At 40.8% G+C, this 22452-nt stretch overlaps 1 protein-coding gene across 1 annotated transcript in view; it reads right to left on the bottom strand.

Annotated features, from left to right (window-relative positions):
• Positions 1–522: 522 nt before the first annotated feature.
• The window catches only part of LOC140468653 (uncharacterized), a 114142-nt gene continuing 92212 nt past the window's right edge, over positions 523–22452 (bottom strand). Inside the window, exons 19-21 of the mRNA XM_072564737.1 lie at positions 11592–11657; positions 7906–9628; positions 523–894 (exon numbers count right to left, since the gene is read on the bottom strand). Coding sequence (XP_072420838.1) covers positions 852–894; positions 7906–9628; positions 11592–11657 — 1832 coding nt within the window. The 3' untranslated portion in view covers positions 523–851. The remainder of the gene's footprint in view (positions 895–7905; positions 9629–11591; positions 11658–22452) is intronic.

Below are 22452 nucleotides of genomic sequence, written 5' to 3'. Positions count from 1 at the left end.
AACACAGTGGAACTTGAGCATAATTCAATGATAATTACCAACGAACGAAGATGTCATAACTAAATGCATCAAGTGACAATAAGGTGTTACATAGTTTGAGAGGTACCTGTCAGATTGGAGAGTAGGGTGAGATACATTGAAGAATGGGTGTTTTAATTCTCACCCTCACCTTCACTTAGATTGTTGGCTGTGTTAATGCCACACAATGTGTTTGAAATGGTCCTGATGCGTGTGTTCAGTACTAGACATCTTATTGAATGAAAGATATTAAAACACTGGAAAGGGTGTGCAAGAGATTTACCAATGATCCCAGAAATAAGAGATTTTTGATATCAGTAAGTATAAGTGAAACTGGCTGTATTCAGTTTGAAGTGCACAAGATTAAGACATGACCTTATTGAGATGTTCAAAATTATGAACAATTTTGACAGGGTAAAGTATGGTACTTTATTACAATTAATGCATAAATCAGTACCTAGGGGTCACAACTTCAAGTTTGTCAGCAAGAGTGCTGAGAGTGAAATGAGGATAAAACCCCTTACTCAGAGAGTTGTTACAATTCAGAATGTGCTGCCTGAGAGATTGCTGGAGGCAGAGGAGTTTCCAAAACAAAGCTGGATATATATTTAAAAGTGATGAATTAAGAGGGCGATGGAAATAGTGTGCGAGAATGGGGCTAACTGCGTAGCTCTTTCGGGAGTTGGCTCAGACATGATGGAGTAAATGGCCTTCTTCTTTACTGTAAATCTTAAAGTCTATTATTTAAAAATGTTGATCAATTTAAAAAGAATCATGATAGGCAATCAGTCCCTGTGGAAACAGAGTCAAATGATGCAATGTGTGGACTCAATTCAGAACGATACATTGTTTGCAGGTAAATCATTATTTGGCAATCTGAAAGACATGAAAAACATGGGAATAATTAATAATCCATTAGTCTATTTGCTTCACCTAATGATCTTCTTAAAAACACTCAAACTTAAATTTGCTTCAATATCTTATGAAGCACCAGTTTTTCCATGAAATTAAACGTGTTCCAGAAACCTATCCATTATAAATAACATGAAGAATGTGATTCCTTTTTCACCTTTGAAATAACATTTATATGATTAAATATCTGAGCTGACAACTCACTGGATTTTCATCAGCCAAGCCTTCCTGTGGATGAGAAGATGCAGCGAAAGATAACGTTTCTCAGTCAGTCTGTTAGAGTGATCAGCATCACATTAAAACTTATTGCTCAGGTCAAGCTCAGTCAGTCAATTGTTTGACTGGAGAGCTGAGACCAACATTCCCAAACAATCATCTGTGAGGCTGTTAGACTTTAACCTACAGTGATCAAATATCAGAGAGGGCAAAAACACCAACATGGATATTACTCTCAAGTGTGCAAGATTTACTCATAATTATCAAATTTAATCTGTCAGCAGAAAATTGGTTTCATTATACTGACATTTTCCAATTTCTGCATTATATTTGTTGAAAATAAATTGGAACTTGAGATTGGCATTACACTATGTTTGTGAAGTTTGCTATTGGGAGCAATATTACTCACTCTAAACTTGTTATTAATGTCTGGGCGACATTAAGTTCATATCGCCTCCTATAAGAGCGATATATTCTCGTCACCTTACTGTCCTTCAGATGAACAGACAGTGCAAACTGACAGAAATAAAACTGTGTGTTCTGGTAGTCATTTCAAAAGCATAGTTATAATTAAAAACAGAAATCTGAATTTTCAAGATTGCGTGAAGTTGTGGAAACTTGGTGAGGCCAGTAGATTGCACTGACTGGGTCTGTTGGGAATAGCCAAATGTAGAAACAGTTTTGCAGAAAGATATGGCATTTTAAATGCAAATGGTTTCGGTTCAAATTAATCTATGAACTGAAAGCCCAAATATTTTAATGGAAGAACCAATCATCGCCTCAAGACAGATTGGAGGTATTATCTAAACCATATGGACTTACTGATGAAGTTGACTGATAGAATTGACAAGAAATGGGAATTTTTAACAGACAACGTCTGTGTGTCAGGTAGCCTCTGAAGAAAGTTTCTTATCACCAGTGACTTGGGAGGGTTCCAGTTCACTTAGCTTCACAGATAGCCAAGAGAGGATGAAAAGCCTATTCTAAAACTTCGGTAACTATTAAACTGAAACACTGACTCATGATTAACACACCCAGCTCTACACCTTGGCCATAGATATAACGCCCCCACCCATCTAACCACCCTCACACCACCCACACAATCTGACTTAAACACCCTTGGACCCAACAACTGGACAGGATGACTCTGTCTGCCATCAAACCCTATACCACTCTGAACCTGAGATCACCTATGTAGGGCGAGAAATGCCACATTCCTTTCTCCTGAACAAACCACCAGTCACTGAATGACAAACACCCGCCCACACCTCCAACACACACCATGTTATCCCATCGTATGTCAGCAGCACCCCAGTCGCATAACCATTCCAGAGAGACCAATATCTGTCCATTCTTGACCTACCAACCCCACTCCAACTCCGGATCTGACATACTTCCTCTTATGTGACCCTGTATCCACACCAGCAAGCCCTATGCGCCCTTCCACTGATGTGGCACATTGTTGCCCGACATCCTGACCTTTCCACCTCCATTCCCCTATTGCCCAATTGGCAGCCCAATCACTTCTTTATAAGACACATCTTTCCCCTTGACCCCACCCAATGGACACACTCTTCATCATCCATCCACAACTCACCAGTTCATAGAACTATTACAGAACAATGTAATCCCAACAATGTGGAAGTAGGCAATTTGGCACCTCCAAAGAACATTCCACCCAGTCCCCAACCCGTATCCCATGTTTGTAATCCTGCACCTATCAAGGCAAATTAACTGACATCATCCCTGGACACTATGTATAATGTAGTGTGGACAATCCTCCTAAGCTGCACAGTTTTGGGCTATGGGAGGAAACGAGACCCTGGAAGAATCCCACACAGATACGTGGAGAATGTGCAAAATTTACACAGGCAGTCGCCTGAGGGTGGAATCCAATCCGGGTCCCTGGTGCTGTAAGGCAGCAGTGCTAACCACTGAGCCATCGTGTTGCCCATTTGTGCTGTTGATTCACTTGTGCAATGCTGCAGATGAACTGTCAATGGAGCTGCTGGAAATGCAGTCTATGTTTGGATTCCTAATATGATCATCTGCATCAATTGGTTTAACATGTGCTGGAGAGCAAGAAGCAGCCTCTGCCCAGGGATAACAAATATAGAAACTATCTGAAGGCAAGGGGATATTGTCTTATTCATTCAATATGGAAATACGGTCACTGCGAATGTTAATAATCAATCTTTTTCTCCATTTTCTATCAAAGAAACATGAACATGAGTCTTTCGAACTCAGAAGCTGAGAGAGTGGTGGAAGAAGAATATTGACCCTAATCTGACAGCTGATAACAGTTTGCTGAGTAGGAAGGGACTTGTTGGAGCAAATGTAAACCTTGAAATGAGGTTGTAAAGGGAGTAGCTAAGGTATTACTCAACAGCATCAAGAATTAGGAGTTCTAAAAGGAGCCATGAAAAATCATTGGTAAATAGCATTAAGGAAAATCCCAGTGGTTTTATACAAGCATAAGGAACAAAAGGTTAGCTAGGGAAAGGAAAAGTTAACTCAAGATACAGAGGAGGCATTGACAAAGGATGAGGGGTGACCTGATTATAATTTACAAAATTATGATATGCATGGAGAGATGGATCGTCAGAGTCTAGAAATGAAGAGTGAGAATGCCAATCACTTGGGGATATGGGTTTAAAATAAATGAGGTTGTTTCAAAGAGATATGCAAGGCATTTTTTCTTTACACAAGTGTGGAAAGTGCATGGAATGCACTGCCAGAGGAGATAGTGGTGGCAGATACAATGGCAGCATTTGAGAGTCATCTTGATGGAGACGTGAATACACAAGAAATAGAATGGTAAGGACCACATAGAGGCAAAGGTTCTGCATTTAGATGTCTTTTATTACAGCTATAGAGTAAAAGTGTTATACAGTTTTACTGCATGGAAACAAGCCCTTCGGCTCAAACTGGTCCATGCCAAACAAAATGTTCATCCACACTAACCCCATTTCCCTGCACTTGGCCAATATCCTTCTAATCCTTTCCTATCCATGTATTTGTCCAAATGCCCTTAAATATTATTAATTTACCCACCTCAACCATTTCCACTGACAGCTCATTTCATATGTATGCCACCCTCTTTTCTTTTGAAAAACGTTGTCACTCAGGTTTCTGTTTATCCCTTCTGCTCTTACCTTAAACTCTTGCCATCTAGTTCTCAATTCACCAACCCTGGGAAAAAGACTGCATTCATCTTATCCAAGACTCTCATGATCTTACAGAGCTGTTTAAAATCCCGCCTCAGGCTTCTACACTCTAAAGTAAAATGTCCTAGCTTGTCCACCCTCTCCTCATAGCTCAGACTGTTGAATATTGACAACATCCTTGTAAATTTCTTCCACATTCTTTCCAGTTTAGTAACGTCTTTCCTATAGCAAGGTGACAAAAACTGAACACAATACTCCAAACATTGCCACACCAACGTCCTGTACAACTGAAAAATGACTTCCCAACTTCTATACTTATTGCAGTGACTGATGAAGACCAGTATGCCAAAAGCCTTCTTCACCATCCTGTTGCTCTCTGACTTCATTTTCAGAGAACACTCACTTGAACTCCAAATTCCTCCGTTCCATTACACTCCGTAAGGCCCTACCATTCTCTATGAAACTCCTACCTTGGTTTGACTTGCCAAAATGCAACATCTCATACTTATCAGTATTAAAGTCGGCGGCTCGGTGGAACAGTGGTTAGCGCTGCTGCCCCACAGCGCCAGAGACCCGGGTTCAATTCCCACCTCAGGTGACTGACTGTGGAGTTTGCACATTGTCTGCGTGGGTTTCCTCTGGGTGCTCCGGTTTCCTCTGGGTGCTCCGGTTTCCTCCCACCATCCAAAGATGTGAAGGTCAGGTGAATTGGCCATGCTAAATTGTCCGTAGTGTTAGGTGAATAGGTAAATGTAGGGGAATGGGTCTGGGTGGGTTGTGCTTTGGCGGGTCGGTGTGGAATTGTTGGGCCAAAGGGCCTGTTTCCACACTGTCAGTGATCTAATCTAAAATCCATTTGCCGTTTCCCAGCTGGTCAAGATCCTGCTGCAACTACTGACAATATTCCTCACTGGCCATGATATCACATATCTTAGTGTCTTCAGAAAACTTACTAATCATGCCTTGTACATTTCCATCCAATTTTCCAGTTCACCCTAGATTCCATATGATCTAACCTTCCAGAGATACCTACCACGTTAAACCTTATCAAAGGCCTTGCTGAAATCCATATCGACGACAACTGCCACCCTGCCCATGCCAACCTTCCTGGTCACTCCAATAAGGAATCTAATAAATTTGTCAGGTATGCACTCCCGACCATAAAGCCATGCTGACTACTGCTAATTAAACCCTGTCTTTCCAAATGCATAGATATCTCATCCCTCAGAATCTTCCCAAGTAATGTTCTTATCACAAATGTTAGGCTTACTGGTCTACAGTTCCACAGTTTTCCTTTGCAGCCCTTATTGAATAATAGAACAACATTCGCTATCCACTAGTCTTCTGGGACCTCACCCGTAACTAACAATGATGCAAAACTGTCAGCCAGGGCCCCCACAATTTCTTCTGTAAACTCTTACAGGGCTTTGGTATCTATCTTGTTCAGCGCCAGGAGACTTATCCACCTTCATATATTGTAATACACCCAACACCTCCACTACTGTCATCTGGACTCTCGCCATGGTATCACCACTAGCTGCCTCAAGTTTCCAAATCATCATGCTTTTCTTTATGGTAAACACAAAGAGAAATAATCATTGATGACTTCGCCCAAATCCTGTGGTTTTACACAAACATGTACACTTAGGTCCTCGAGGGGTCGTATTATTTATCGACTTATTCATTTTCCTTTAACATAAAGAAACTCTTTGGATTCACCTTTTGATGCAGTCTTGGTGGGCAAAAAGGCCTGATACTATGCTGTACTGTTTTTTTTGTTCTTCAGCAATGCTGTCTTGAGAGGCTAAACATTCTGCTTTTGCTCCAAATCTTAGAATAAATGTTCCAAATATGAACGCCATCAATTACATACCACAAGCCTGGCTACCATTTTTAAAAAGTCAATGGCAGCAATGCAGCATGATGTTCTTATTCGGGGCCTTACAATGCAAAAGCTCAGTTATTCCTGAGTTGCATAAGGTCAAATATCTCACTGCTGTAGTGTTGAGAATTTCAATTCAATTACTAATATCTGTAATAAATATTCATCTACTAATGCGGACAGGAAATTACTAGAGTGTCAGATATGAAACACATCTGATCTTCTAATATTCTACAGGGGTTGAACTGCAAAGGTAATGCCTGAAGACTGACATCAATGTGGTTAAAAATGAACAACTCTGTCAGGGCCAATTAAGTCAATCAGTTGTACTTGGGTCCATTTCCTTATCCTCCTGCAATGAACTACCTGGGTTCAAGTCCCACCGGCTCCAGAGAAGTGTCAACAATTTTCTGAATAGATTGATCAGGAAAATGAGTTAAGTAAATAAAAGCACTGAAAACATGGGAATTAATAATGGACAGAGTCATAGAGATGTACAGCATGGACACAGACCCTTCAGTCCAACACATCCATGCCAATCAGATATCCCAACCCAATCTAGTCCCACCTGCCAGCACCAAGCCAATATTCCTCCAAACTGTTCCTATTCATATGCCCATACGATGCCTTTTAAATGTCGCAATTGTACCAGCCTCCACCACATCCTCTGGCGGCTCATTCCTTACACGTACCACCATTTGTGTGAAAAAGTTGCCACTTGGGTCTCATTTATATCTTTCCCCTCTCACCCTAAACCTATGACCTCTAGTTCTGGATTCCCCGACCCCAGCGAAAAGACTTTGTCTATTTATCCTATCTATACCCCTCATAATTTTTTAAACCTCTATAAGGTCACCCCTGAACCTCCGATGCTCCAGGGGAAATGGCCCTAGCCTGTTCTGCCTCTCCCTATACCTCAATTCCTCCAACTCTGCCAACATCCTTGTAAACCTTTTCTGAACCCTTTCAAGTTTCACAACATCTTTCCGGTAGGCAGGAGACCAGAAATGCATGCAATATTCCAACAGTGGTCTAACCAATGTCCTGTACAGCCGCAACATGACCTCCCAACTCCTGTACTCAATACTCTGACCAATAAAAGAAAGCATATTAAACGCCTTCTTCACTCTCCTATCTTCCTGCGTCTCCACTTTCAAGGAGCTATGAATGTGCACTCCAAGGTCTCTTTGTTCAGCAACACTCCCTAGGACCAAGGTGGGCTTCATGAATAGTGAATGATTTGTGAACAATCATGTGTAAAGCAAAAAAGGTATGGCCAGAAAGACTGTTTCCAAATCAAACAATATTTTGTTATGCTTCCCTACCGTTCCCTGACATTATTTTTCCATCACCCTCTTTTTGTTATTTAATTAACTTGCATGCCAGGGAAGCACATACTTGAAATTATTTAGTTCATTACAATATAGTTCTTGTGGTGCTGGTGTTGTGTCCCTGCCTCTGAGGGAGAAAACAATGGTTTTAAAATCAATCTGCTCCATAGGGTGTGCAGCACTAAATCTGGGCAGGTTGGTTCAAAAAAGATCGATTGATCTCCACTTTGTATTGAGAATCTGTTATATCGCTGGCTTATCATTTCTGATGAAACAGCAAATTCCAGACACACTAAGTCTGTCGTTCCCCATTTCACAATCCCTGTCACGAGTTTTATTCATTTGCATTTCTCTGTTAATAATACCACGTATGAATTACCTGACAGTTTTACATTTATGCAGCACAGGCAGCAGAAATTGTACACCTTCATCCGGTAGGTCACAACATCTCAGGTCCAGTTCTTCTAACTTGTCAATGGCCATTAATGTGGATGACAGAATCACACAGTCAGCACCGTTAAGATGATACTTCATGAATGGGATTTTATTTCTTGATGATAATGTGACCCTAGTCAGCTCCGCATCTCCAAATTCATGAAAGCAGTACAACAAGTTTAAAAAGGTCTCTTCAGATTTCTTGCTTTCCAGATTTGGATCACATCTTTTGGAATAATTTGTGAGCCAACCGGACACACATTTGTTGACTGCAGGATCAATATTAGCCAGTTCCCAGTCAGGTTTTGTGGTTGAATTGTTACTGGCAAGTCCAACAAGAAAACGTGACAACAGTGTGAATCTCCCATCAGTAGTTGTGTGCTCTGCATTGAGTGATTCTAATAGTTTATTCTCTGTTGTAGTTCGAATTCTCTGTAGAGCTGCAAGATAGTGCTGAATAATAAAATGATTAAATGCATAAACAGTACTCTCGTGATCTTTGCCTTGAAATTCCATCATTAATGCAGTGATAACGTTGGCAAAGTTCATGTTGTGGGAACCAAGTTGGTTTCTGTTAAACACCACAAGATTTTTGCAGCATCCATCATAAGCCAGAGCTCCCAGTTTCAACAGATCTTCTGAACAGCTTTCAAAAGTGTAACCACTTCTGCCTATTAGATTAATGATGTAAGTGGAGACTGCCTGTGTGCTGGTTGTATGGAACAAAGGCATCTCTTGAACTCCTTGTGCTCGGGATGACTCCAATAATGAGCAGAGGGTCAGACAATACAGGGGGTTATAGCACATTCTATACAATGTGTCATTCGCTTTAATGTATTTAATTACATCTGACACTGTCTGTTCATTTCTGAAATAATTGTGGAAGTATTGTCGTATTGCATCAGGCGCGAACCCCAGGATTTGTACTTTTCGATTGATTGCTGTAATTCCAAAAGAATCGAATTTCCCAGTTCGGCTTGTGATGAGGATAGAACAACCCTTCAGTAACTCTCCCTGAATGAGACAACGAACAACATCCGTGATCAGGCAATAAGAGTTAGGATCGAGACACTGATGTTGGGGTTCGGCATTCCTTTCAGCATTATTGAAATGGATGTTTTTCTGAAATTGATTTAAATCTTCAAACACAAACAATATCTTTTCAGGTTTTTTCCACAAATGTTCCAGTGCATCATCTAAATAAGGATAGTTTTCCCGGACCAGGTCTGTCAGGCTGGTCTTCCAATATATTAAATTTAAACGGGGAAATTGGAATTGAAAAACAAATTTAAATGATTGGTATATTTTACCTTGTGACCAGTCTTGGATTAATTTCTGTACCATGGTACTTTTCCCAATGCCTGCCTCCCCAACTACCACAGTTGTTCCAAACCTGCCTGTTTCAGTGTCATTGGTCCCCAGTAACATGTTGAGCTGAAGGACAGGTTGTTCCTTGATATATTTAATGAATGTGCTTCCATGATCTTGTCTTCGATCTTTCCATTCATTTTCAATCATTTCAACCGTAAATGGAGAACCAGCAATCGTTAAGTCTATGTAATTCTCATCCAATGGGCAATCACTTGCAAACTGTCTTCCTGTCACGAGTGTGAATTTGAGTTTTTTCGTCAGTTTTTGTAGATGATGTTTGTGCCGAAGCTCTACCCCTTCAATATGAAGAAATAATTCATTATATGACTGAAACATAAAATTGAATTAGTCATTTGATCATAAAGAACTTGACTTTGCTGGATGAAGTTTAATATTTTTCATTTGCACTCATCAGGATTAGCAAGAATTAGCAATACACAGGGAAAATAAAATGTCTACTTTCTGAAAAAGAGTGTTAAGTGGGGGCAAGAGGACACAGTTAGGTTAAGGCAATTTCCATGGCAACACTTTTTCTCATAAGTGTCTATTTCCAAACAATCAGTTGAATACCATTGAATTGTTTCTTTTACTTAACATTGGTATTTCTTACCAATTTTCCATATACGAAAAGAAAAACTTAGAATGTTTTTTGCAGCAATGCAAATAATTATGTGGAAACAAACATTGGCCGATCAAATGCAATAAAGGAAATTTAACCTTCTAATGAGATTAATATATATGATATTAAGAATATCACAACTAATTTGTCTTGAAGAAATAACCAAATTCCCTGATGATAAACATTGGTCCATTATCTGTGACCAACACTTCCAGGACTCCGTGTGTTGAGAAAGATGCATCCTTTTTTTTACTCCTCCCAGTGTTATTGAATGGACCTTTTTGCACATTCAACTGCCCTGTGAGCATCCTCAATGACTAAGGTGATTGAACCCATAACAAGCCTGCATAGTTGACATGCAACCGAGGGCTTGGTTTACCCGGCTATTCCCACAGATATGGGGAGCTGCTGGCCGTAAGTTTTGTCCTTATTGACACTCTGGACACTGCCTCACAAATGTTGCTATGCTTGCATCTAGGCCTGGTCACCAGGCATAACTCGTCACCAACATCTTCATTTTGCAGATGCTTGATGACCCTGGTGGATTTTAGCCAGTATTTTTAGGCGTCGTTTCCTCACGAGAATAACTCTTGCTCCCCGTAACATTATGCCATCCCATATCATGAGGTGGTCTCTCTAGTTTCAAAAGTTCCAGCCATCTTTGGAAACAAATTAGTTAACTATTACTGCACCCCCTCTACAACAAGATCATTATTCCTCAGATAGAGAGACAACGCTGCATACAATATTCCAAGTTTGGTCTCATGCTTTCCCTGTGTAATTACAGCAAACGTCCTTGTTCCAGTTTTTGAATCCTTTATATATATAAAAAAAACATAAACTGCTTTCCATATTTGCTATGAAAGTGGATACCTTTACATTTATCCACATTATATTGCAGCTGCCATCAATTTGCTCAGTCACTCAGCTTATCCGAATCACACTGCTATATCTATGCATCCTCCTCACAGCTCACCGTCCCGCCCAGCTTTGCGTCATCTGCTGTTTTGAGATATTAGATTTAGTTTCCTCATCTAAGTCAACGAGGTGGTTAGGAGTATACATTTATGCCCAACTTTCTCTATTTGACGAGTCATTATTGCTCCTGAGCTTCCTTTACATTGATATACAAGTTTTTATCACTTGATGTCTCTGGCAAGTTTTCTAACATATTCTTTTTTACTCGCTCATATAAGCTTCTTTGTGGCCGTTTGCTGGTCTTTGTACTTTATTTCAAATCATCTGGATCTCCGCTGCTTTTGCATAGGTAGACTAAACATTTGAACTTGATTTCCCGTACTTCTGTTCTTTATCTGACATTAGAAACCGAAAATCGATCTCAAAGAAACTGAATTACAAATTGTTGCCATTGCTCACATTTATCCAAAATTAGTCATCCCACCTCAAAGATTGATTCAACAATATATTGAAAGTTTCTAGGTTGAATGGGTTCTGAAATATTTGTCTGCAACAAATTCATCAATCACTTTTATTTCCCTTACAATTCCAGCACACTAATCGCATTATATTTTTGCAGAAGATAACGTGCTGAATGTGATCTTCGTTAAAAATATACTTTATTTCAATTCCTTTTTTTTTGCAATTCCGAGATGTTCTTTAATTTATATTTCGACACTTACCTTTTGGAGTATCTTTTACGTCTGCATTTGAAGCACTCCAAGGTGTTTGAGTGATTACTTTGGAAACTGTTAACGTACATGTTTGTTAAATTACTTTCACGAAAGAACTAAACAAAATCATAAAATTAGAACTTCCATTGCATCAAATTCTCACAGGCTCACTGTCGTACTTTGTTCCTAGTTTCCAATTCTCAACTGAGTCAGGGAGTACAAGTCTACATTGTGCCTGCCTCAATTGTATTTCTTCTTGTCCTCACAGTATTGTATATTTAGTTGCGGAATGTAATTTATTGCCATTTGAACTTTCGTTTTCCTGAATTCATTCTCTTGTTTGCAGTGGAGAAAAAAAAAATAAAATGAATTGACTTTCGGGCTCTTAATGTCCCTGAAATTATGCACATATTTCTTGAAAATTATTGATCGAATGTCAAAAGATCTGATTAAAAATTTGTTACAAATTTATGGTTTCAATTTTTTACTGAAGTATTTGGAAGCAAAAAGTTCAGCGATTCCTTGTTCCTTTTGCTGTACGATTCGAGCACATTCATGACATTGTATTTTTGAACAATGTTCTGTGCTCTTTTTGTTTAAATAAAACTCCAAATTAAGTGTTTATTTTTTTTATGAATGTTGACTTGATATTTAATAATTTGATATTGTACATTAAACTTGCAGAATATTTTCCATGCATGCATTCGAAATACTCAAAGATGGTCGATTTCGTACTTTGTCCACAATATCTGATGCCCTGATAATATTGCACACACTGTATCTAGTTATCATTTCGTTGTCCAGTACTAAAAAGTCAGCAGCTGGCCAATTACAGACTGTCTTAACGGCTTACATACATAATATTCTCCTTTGCACAAAATATACATCGAGTTACGCTGTCTAATACAGTCCCATCTTTCCACATTATTTCCAATCACAGAATATAACACAGTGTTTTTTCCAATTTTAACATGACCCTATATTCCTTTTGTACTTTGCTTAAGATATCAACGTCATCTCTCAGTTCAGTTCTGACAACTGGTCACTCAACCTGAAACATTACGCCTGATGACCCTTCACAATTGCGGCCACATCTCCTGAGCTTTTCAAGCACTTTCTGTTTTTGTTGTTCATGTAGTCTCCCTGACTGTGTGACCACCTGACCTTTCCATTAATTGAATGCATGATATAAGCAGTTAGCTCAGTTGGATAGGGGACCAGTCAGTGATGACATCATTCAATTCTTCCACCAGCTCAGGTTACCATTACAGGTCTCTCTTTCTCGACCTCTACCCTTGCCTGTGGTGTATTGATCTGTCTAGTCAAACTACCACCAGGCAACGCTTTCAACTATGGGGACCTTATTTTTACACGGAGATTGCTCAGTTCCTGTAATCCTTTCAAAATCAAGACGCTTACTGATAACTGCAGAACACTTTAAATCTTTCCTCAATGTTTGATGTCAGATAATTCTGGTCTATTTACATTCGGGACTGTTCCACTGAACTGTCTCAAAAAAGTCCTGCAAACAAAAACTTTCCCATTCAGTATCAACAAACATGACATTTCTGTGCTTTTTCAATTTTCTGAATTCCGTTCAGCACTTTCACCAATATGTAGATAGTTCTAAAAAAGTGGAAATAAGCACTGATTACCATGGTTTAAAAAGGCATTGTAGATATATAAACGTTCCTTACTCGCTATCCTTTCCTTCCTGTCACTCAGAAAATTTATTTGATCTTTCCTGTCACTTTTCCTTGTCTCGTCTGAACTTTACATTCAGGACTTAATGTTGGTTCAGAGCATACTGAGGCATTACGCAGATTTACTTTGCCAAGTATTGACGTGAAGAAATTCATAATTTCACAGATTTGACCTTCGATTAACATCAAAAATGATACAGTCATACAGCACAGAAATAGAACCTTTGAACCAAGCTATATTACAAATTAAACCAGCCCAATTTGCCCGATATCACCTATATCCTGTAAACCTTTTCTACTCATGCACCTCTCCAAATGTCTTTCAAAAGTTGTAATTGTATCAGCATGTACAACTTCATTTTGGTGTTGATTATTTTGACTAATCTTTGACTTGCTGAATGGTAAAAGGAGGGAGGAAAGTAATTGATATTTCACAAAATGACATTTTCAACTTTCAGTACTGAGGGAAAATAATTTCAACAGGTTTGCCGTTTCCCCAAAGTCATCGAAAATACTACACTTTCAGTCTTTAACGAGCCATCATTGCTCATGAGCTTGCTTTATGTAATTATAATATTTTTGAAAAATGATTTGATGCCCCTGGTACGTTTCTAATATGTTCCCTTTTGCGAGTTTATGCTGCTTCGTGGCGCTGTTGGCTGGTCTTTGAATCTTTTCCCAATCATCTGGATCTACGCAGTTTTTGCATAGTTAGACTCCAACATTTAAAATTGATTTCCCTTACAACATCTTACTTCCTGCTCTGATTCTCAGGTAAGAAATTGAAAAATGATCTCGAAGGAATTGAATGACAAACCATATACTTCCCAGCAGGCGTTGTTCACACTTATCCAAAAATAGTCATCCCACCTCAAAAGATCGAGTTAATACCTTAAAAGTTTCGAGTTTAAATGATTTCTGAAGTATTTTATGCAATAAATTCAGCAATTACTATTAATTTGCATTACAATTCCAGCACTCTAATTAAGTAATATTTTACAGAAAGTAGCATCCTGTCATCAGTGCTTTTTAAAAAAAATGTGGTAATTGAAGTCTATTTGTTTGCAATGTCGAGAAGATGTTCAGCAATTTAAATTTTTATCCTTTCTGAATATATTCTATGTCTGCAGTTGAGTTACTCAAAGATGTTTGAATGCTCACTTTGGAAGCTGTTAAAATAGATGTTTGTAAAATTACTGTCAGTTTGAACAACTACACAGCTCAGAAAACTACAAATTCAGAGCTCAATCACATTCTCAGCAAGTTCAATTAAGCATCTTATTTCGAGGTTCCAACAGTGAGTGAAAGACCAGTCTGCATTGTGCCGGAAACTCACAGAACTGTGGATTCTATTTGTGAAATATAAAAACAAATTGAAACCGCGCTTATGCAATGCAAACATGTGAAATTAGTTGTGGTTTAGAACTTCATTTTTCTTGAATTCATTCTTGGTTTGAAAGTGAAGAAATGAACTCAAAGGTATCGAGCTGCAAACTATTTATGTCCCTGCAGTTATGTATCTATTTATTGAAAATTAATAATCGGCTGTCAAATAATCTAGTTAACAATTTTTTAACAAGTTATGATTTCAATTTTTTTTACTGAAGCATTTACAATCAAGGTCAACTATTACATTTCCTTTTGTCTTCCGGTTCGAGCGCACTTTTCTGAAACAGCATTCTGTGCTGACTCTTGTTTTTCTTTAAAAAGAGTATATAATTTTTCAGAATGTTGAGAAGGTATTTAATAATGTATATTTGTACAATTGCCTTTCAGAATATTTTCCATGTAGGTATTTGAATCTCTCAATAGTGAATCAGATATTTATTTTTCCAGAATTCATTTTCTGATTGAAGAGTGGAGAATTAACTCAGAGGAATTGAATGCACATATACATATATGCATTTATACATAAACATATACACACATATATAATGTACATGCAAAATATTGCATGTTATGTACATAATATACGCATATAACGTATTTTAATATATTTTTGTATTTATTATAGATATTAAAAATTAATGAGTGAGTGCACGTAAAATTATCTAATTAATAATTTGTTCCAAGTTTATAATTTCAATTCTTTACTGAAGCATCTGCAAAGAGTATTACATTTTCCTTTTACCTTCTCATTCGAGCGCACTCATCACACTGTATTCTTATGCAACGTTCTGCACTGACTCTTATTTTTATTTAATAAATACTATATTCAGTCCAAAAAAGTTTAACCTTTCTGTATGTTGAGAAAGATATTTAGTAATTTTTATTTGTGCTCTTACCTATCAGAAAATTTTCTATGAGAATATTTGAATCACTCAAAGTTGAGTCTTTTCCTACGTTGTCCCAATCGATGGTGCCTTGATAGTTTTGAACATATTCTATTTCGTTATTATAACACCTTCCATTATAGAGCAGTGAACATTGAACTGATTAAACTTCTGTTTTCAAGCGTAATATTCTGCTTTGTATATACTATACATATAGTGTCACAAAGCCAATCATTTTGTTCTTTCTAAAACCTGTTCCTTGGCTGAAGGAGATTCTGTCCTTGAATTATTTCAGGGGACAATAAAACAGGACATCCTCCGATCAGTCTGGTATTGTACAGAGATGAAATAGATTTTGAGAGGCCTTTTGCTCATATGTAAACAGATGAGACTTCAGGCCAAAGTGGTCATATTTTCTAAGTGACCAATGTAAAAAAAAGGGAGTGGTCAGCTCTGTAGCGGAGCTGAGCAGTTTTGGTTCAGTCTTGAACTAGTGAGAAGTTTAACAGGGAGCTGTTTGGAAACTCTTTCTCTCTGTGTCTTTTTCTGCCCTTCAACTTTAACCTGGAAGCACGTGTTGCATTTGTACAGTTTTCTTTAAAGGGAGTTTGCTTGTTGGGAGTGTTGTGTATATTCGGAACATCATAATTAATTCTAGGTGGATAGGTTGAATTATGTAGGGGTTCTTTATTCTGTTCTTTCTGCTCCATTGTGTGACTTTGTGAGTAATTTGTTGTCTGTTTTAAAATAATCAAGGTCAGTCATCCAGCAATCTTAGTCGGGACTGTAGAACTGGCAAAGTACAGCAAGTCAGACAGTATTCGAGGAGCAGGAGAATCAACGTTTCGGGCATAAGCCCTTCATTAGGAATGAGGCTTGTGGGTCGGGGCTGAGAGATAAATTGGAGGGGGTGTGTTTGGGGGGAAGATAGCTGGGAAAACGATAAGTGGGTGAAGGTGAGGGAGAAGGTGATTGGTCAGTGGGGGGAACTGATGGAACGGGTCCAGAGGGAAGTGCCGAGTTGGAGGCTTCTGACTACAATAATGGGGGGGGGGGGGGGGGAGGGGAAATGTGGAAACTCATTGCCTGAGCCTGCACCTGTTCCACCCATCTCATCTCTTCCTACCTCGACACCATCCTGCCCCCTCCTTGGTCCAGAAGCTCCCAACTTAGGTTTGCAACATCACCCATGCCCTTCACCTCCTCCAAGGTTTTCCTTTCCCCGGCCCCCAACACTTCATCTTCACCACGGGCATCCAGTTCTTGTACACATCGATCTCCCATGGCGATGGTCTCATATCCCTCTGTTTCTACCTCTCACGCCGTCGCTAACAGTACCCTTCCACTGCCAACCTCATCCACCTGGCTGACCTGGTCCACCTGCTCCTTCCAATCCTCCCACTCCCTCCAAACCGAAGGGGTAGCCATGTGCACCCACTTGGGACCCAGTTATGTCTGTGGGATATGTGGAGCAGTCGATCTTCCGTAGTTGCACCGGCACCATGCCCACCTGTTCCTCTGTTATATCGATGACTGCATCAGCACTGCCTTGTGCTCCCTCAAAGTGGTTGAATTTTTCATCAACTTTAGCAAGACCTTTCACCCCAATCACAATTCACCTGGACTATCTCAGAAACGTCCCTCACCTTCCTGGACCTCTCCATCATTCTCTCTGGTAATCGATTGACCACAGACATATAGTACAAGCAGACCGACACCAACGACACCACCAGCTACCGAGGCTACACCTCCTTGAAACACACCATCCCTTATTCCAAATTCCACTGCCTCCACCTCTCCGTTCAGAGAATGACCAATTCAAATTCAGAAAGTCCCAGATGGCCTTGTTCCTCCACGATTGGAATTTCCCTTCAAGGTGGTTGATGATGACCTCCAGCACAACTCCTCCACTTTGCGCACCACTGCCAATGAATCCAACCACTCCCAATGCAATAAGGACAGAACCCACACTGGTCATCACCTTCCACCCCACCAAGCTCCACATAAAACGCATCATCTGCCGCCACTTCCAAAACCTCCAAATGGACCCCACCAACAGAGATATCATTCCCGCCACCCCTATCAGCGTTCCAAAATGACCATTCCCTCCGCGACTCCCTCATCAGGTACGCAATCCCACCAGCCCAGACCCCACTCCTGGCACCTTACCCTACCACTGCAGGAAGTGTAAACCATTTGCACTCACCACTCCCCTCACCTCCATCCAAGGCCACAAGGAATGCTTCCACATCGATCAGAAATTTACCTGTACCTCTACTGCCTCAGTTGCAGCCGATATAGTCTCCCCTATAGCGGGGAGACAGGACCATTTCAGAGAACATCTCTGGGACACCCGTACCCAACAACCCCACCCGCCCATGGCTGAACACTTCAACTCCCCCTCCCACTCTGTCAAGGATGTGCAAGGTCCTGGGCCTCCTCCACTACCAAACCCTTACTTCTCAACGCCTGGAGGTGGAATTCCCCATATTCAGCATTGGGACCGTGCAACCAAGCGGGATAAATGTGGATTTCAACAGCTTCCCTATTCCCATCCCTCCTAAATTTTCTGAGTCCTAAGGCTGCAACTCGGCATCGCCCTCTGGATCCATCCATCACTCCCCCCACTGACCTGTCACCTTCTCCCTCACCTTCATTTACCTATTGTTTTCCCAGCTACCTTCCCTCCAACCCCACCTCCTCCCATTTACCTCTCAGCCTCATTCCTGATGAAGAGTTTATTCCCGAAACATCGATTCTCCTGTTCCTCGGATGCTGCCTGACCTGCTGTGTTTTGCCAGCACTACATTCTTGACTCTGAGCTCCAGGATCTGTAGTACTCACTCTAATCTAGCTATCATACTCTGGGTAATTGTCACTGCATACTCACCAAAATAACTGGTCTGGGGCTACCTGCTTATGAATGTTTTGATTGGTTTGGCTCAGTCCATAACAGAGAATCGACGTTTTGGGCATGAGCCCTTTTTCAGGAATGAGGAGAGTGTGCCAAACAGGCTAAGGTAAAAGGTAGGGAGGAGGAACTTGGGGGAGGGGTGTTGGAAATGCGATAGGTGGAAGGAGGTTAAGGTGAGGGTGAGAGTGGGTGTGGGGCAGAGAGATCAGGAAGAAGATTGCAGGTTAGTAAGGTGGTGCTGAGTTCGAGGGTTGGGACTGAGAAAAGGTGGGGGGAGGGGAAATGAGGAAACTGGAGAAATCTGAGTTCATCCCTTGTAGTTGGAGGGTACCTAGGCGGAAGATGAGGCGCTCTTCCTCCAACCATCATGCTGCTATGGACCGCCGATGGAGGAGTCCAAGTACCTGCATTTCCTTGGTGGAGTGGAAGGGGAATTGAAGTGTTGAGCCACAGGGTGGTTGAGTTGGTTCGTCCGGGTGTCCCAGAGGTGTTCTCTGAAACGTTCCGCAAGTAGGCGAACTGTCTCCCCAATATAGAGGAGGCCACATCGGGTGCAGCGGATGCAGTAAATGATGTGTGTGGAGGTGCAGGTGAATTTGTGGCGGATATGGAAGTATCCCTTGGGGCCTTGGAGGGAAGTAAGGGGGGAGGTGTGGTTGCAAGTTTTGCATTTGTTGTGGTTGCAGGGGAAGGTGCCAGGAGTGGAGGTTGGGTTGGTGGGGGTATGGACCTGACAAGGGAGTCACAGACAGAGAGGTGCTTTTGGAATGCTGATAGGGGAGGGGAGGGAAATATATCCCTGGTGGTGGGGTCCGTTTGGCGTTGGTGGAAATAACGATGGATGATATGATGTGTATGGAGGTTGGTGGGTGGTAGGTGAGGACCAGTGGGGTTCTGTCCTGGTGGTGATTGGACAGGCGGGGCTCAAGGGCGGAGGAATAGGAAGTGCAGGAGATGCGGTGTAGAGCATCGTCGATCACATCTGGGGGGACATTGCTTTCTTTGAAGAAGGAGGCCATCTGGGTTGTTCGGTATTGGAACTGGTCCTCTTGGGAGCTGATGCGATGGAGACGAAGGAATTGTGAATATGGGATGGTGTTTTTATAGGGGGTAGGGTGGGAGGAGGTTTTCTAGGTACACCTAGACTACACCTAGGTGGGAGTTGATTGGTTTATAGCAAATGTCCATGTTGCAGGTCCTTGGACACCTCCATCGTCAGATCATAGCAACACGATGGGTATAGGAAGAGTACCTCATCTTCCACCTAGGAACCCTCCAACCACAAGGGATGAACTCAGATTTTTCATTTCCCCTCCCCCACCTTGTCTCTGTCCCAACCCTCAAACTCAGCACCACCTTCCTAACCTGCAATCTTTTTCCTGACCTCTCCGCCCCCCACCCCACTCCGGCCTATCACCCTCACCTTAACCTCCTTCCACCGATCGCATTTCCAACTCCCCTCCCCCAAGTCCCTCTTCCCTACATTTTATCTTAGCCTGCTTGGCACACTCTCCTCATTCCTGAAGGTCTTATGCCCGAAACGTCAATTCTCCTGCTTCTTGGATGCTGCCTGATCTGCTGCGCTTTTCCAGCAACCCATTTTCAGCTCTGATCTCCAGCATCTGCAGTCCTCACTTCTCATTCTATAACAGGTTGGGGGCTCGTCCAAGAGTTTAAACAGCGGGTGGTAGGTGCTAGTGTCTTTATTTTGGGTGTTTGTTTGGTTGGGTCAACAAAGCTTGGAATAAGAATGGCTGTTTCAGTTACCAAAATATTTCTGGATGTGGATGTAATGACTTTGGAAGTTTTGCAAAAACTGAATAAGACCAAGTTGCAAGAATTAGCAGAGAAGCTGGAATTGGAACTGTCTTCTTCTGTGAGGAAAGGAGAGATATTACAGGAGTAGCTCAGCATTTAAACTTGCTGGAGAAACCATCAGAATCTATAGCAATGGCAAGAATTCAATTGCAAATGAAGCAGCTTGAGATAGTGGTGAGAGATAAGGAAAGGGCAACTGAAATGAAACAGTTTGAGTTATTGATCGAAGCAGAAGAGAAAGAAAAAGAGAGTGCAGAGAAATAAAAAAAAGAGTTTTTGAACATCAAAAACTGACACTTAAAAAAGCAAAAGGCTGGATATAAAGGCTAAGTGTAGGCTTAGTGAGGGAAAGAGTAAGGATGAGCAATCCCCTGGAAGTCAGAAATCTTGTGCGAATCTGCTTAAGTTTGTTCAAGTATTGTCTAAATTTGATGAGAAGGATGTGGAAGTCTTATTCATCTCATTTGAAAAGGCGGCTAAACAAATGCAGTGGCCAGCGGCAATGTGGGTTTTGTTGATCCAAAAGAAACTTGTAGGTAGGGCTAATGAGGTATTCGCATCACTATCAGAGGAGGTATCAGGGGAGTATGAAGAGGTGAAAAAAGCCATTTTAAGTGCATATGAACTTGTACTGGAAGCATATAGACAATGTTTCAGGAATCGAAGGAGGGAACAAGGTCAAACCTATATTGATTTTGAAAAGATCAAACAGGATAATATCGATAGATGGAGAAGAGGTTTTAAAATTGAGCAAATTGATGATGCCCTTAGAGAGGTAATCATTTCAGAGAAATTCAAAAACTCACTGTCTGAGGTAGTCCAAACTCGTGGGAGAGCAGAGAGCTAAAACAGCAAGGTTAGCAGCTGAAGTGACTGATTATTATGAGCTGGTAAATAAACCACAGTTTGGCTTCCTGAATCAATTTCAGTCCATGAGGGATAGGCACTGGGTCAAAGAGATATCCTCACGTGGAAAGGGAAAGGTTGATCTCAGTGAAGATCATAAAGATAACTTCCCATGGGGTAAAAGAAAATCCTTCAGGGGGGCAAAGAAGTTAAAAAGCTCCGGTGTTTTCATTGTAATAATGTGGTCCACACCAAATCACAGTATTGATGGGCTAGGAGAAAGCCAGATGTAGGAATTCCAGGCAATCCTGGAGGTTTTGTTGGAGGAGTAACAAAACGCACAAGGGAAGTTAGACAACTCCCTCCGAGTGTACAAGGTGATCAGAGGTTGGTTAAGGAGGAAGTGCCAGATCCACTTAAAACTGATACATGCAAGGGTAAAGTTTATTCACATAAGTTCGGAGTAATATGTAAGGGTAAGGAGGTTGCAATACTAAGGGACACAGAATCCCTTCAGTCTGTAATGCTGAAGGATACGGAGATTTGCGCTCTTGATGGTCAATTGCCAGAGAAGGTTCTGGTGACATGAATTAATGGTGAGACAAAAAGTGCTCAGTTATGTAAAGTGAGGCTAGAGAGTCCAGAGAAGAGTGGAGAGATTGTGGTAGGAGTATTGTACAAACTCTTGCTCTTGGAATACAATTTGGCCTTGCAAAGGATCTAACTGATTCACCAGAAGGTGTGCTGCCTACTTTCATTGAAAAGCCAATGGAGACGCAGGCAACTGAAGAAATGAAGGATCTTTAGCCAGGAATTTTAACTGATTGTGTGGTCACAAGATCACAGAGGTACAAGCTGAAGCAGGAGAGATCAAAAGAGACAGATAAGGAAGCTGACATAGTGTTATCCAAAACTTACTTCGATCAAATAAGTGGAACAGAGAAGGAGCTACTAAGTAAACATGCAAGTATTTTTAGTTCTACTAAGCTGACTGAATTACAACAGAAATATGACACGTTAAAACAGTTGTACCAAAAGTCATTTGCTGAGAAAGAAAGTGAAGGCATTCCTGTGTGTTATTACTTAACAAATAAGGTCTTAATGAGGAAGCAGATGAAATATGTGCAGATATTCATCAAGTTGTTTTGCCAGTAGGATAGAGAAAGGAGATGCTGCGAATGACGCATGAGCTATCACTTGGAGGTCATTTAGGGGTGAGGAAAACACAAGCTAAAATGCAAAGACATTGTTACTGGCCTGAGCAACACAAAGATGTCGTTGAATTTTGCCAGATGTGTCATAAATGTCAGCTCATC

This window comes from Chiloscyllium punctatum, chromosome 47 (genome assembly GCF_047496795.1).
Source record: "Chiloscyllium punctatum isolate Juve2018m chromosome 47, sChiPun1.3, whole genome shotgun sequence".
In the NCBI taxonomy this organism is placed as follows: Eukaryota; Metazoa; Chordata; class Chondrichthyes; order Orectolobiformes; family Hemiscylliidae; genus Chiloscyllium; species Chiloscyllium punctatum.
The sequence above is the reverse complement of the archived record's forward strand: the minus strand, read 5'-3'. Positions and strand labels throughout refer to the sequence as shown.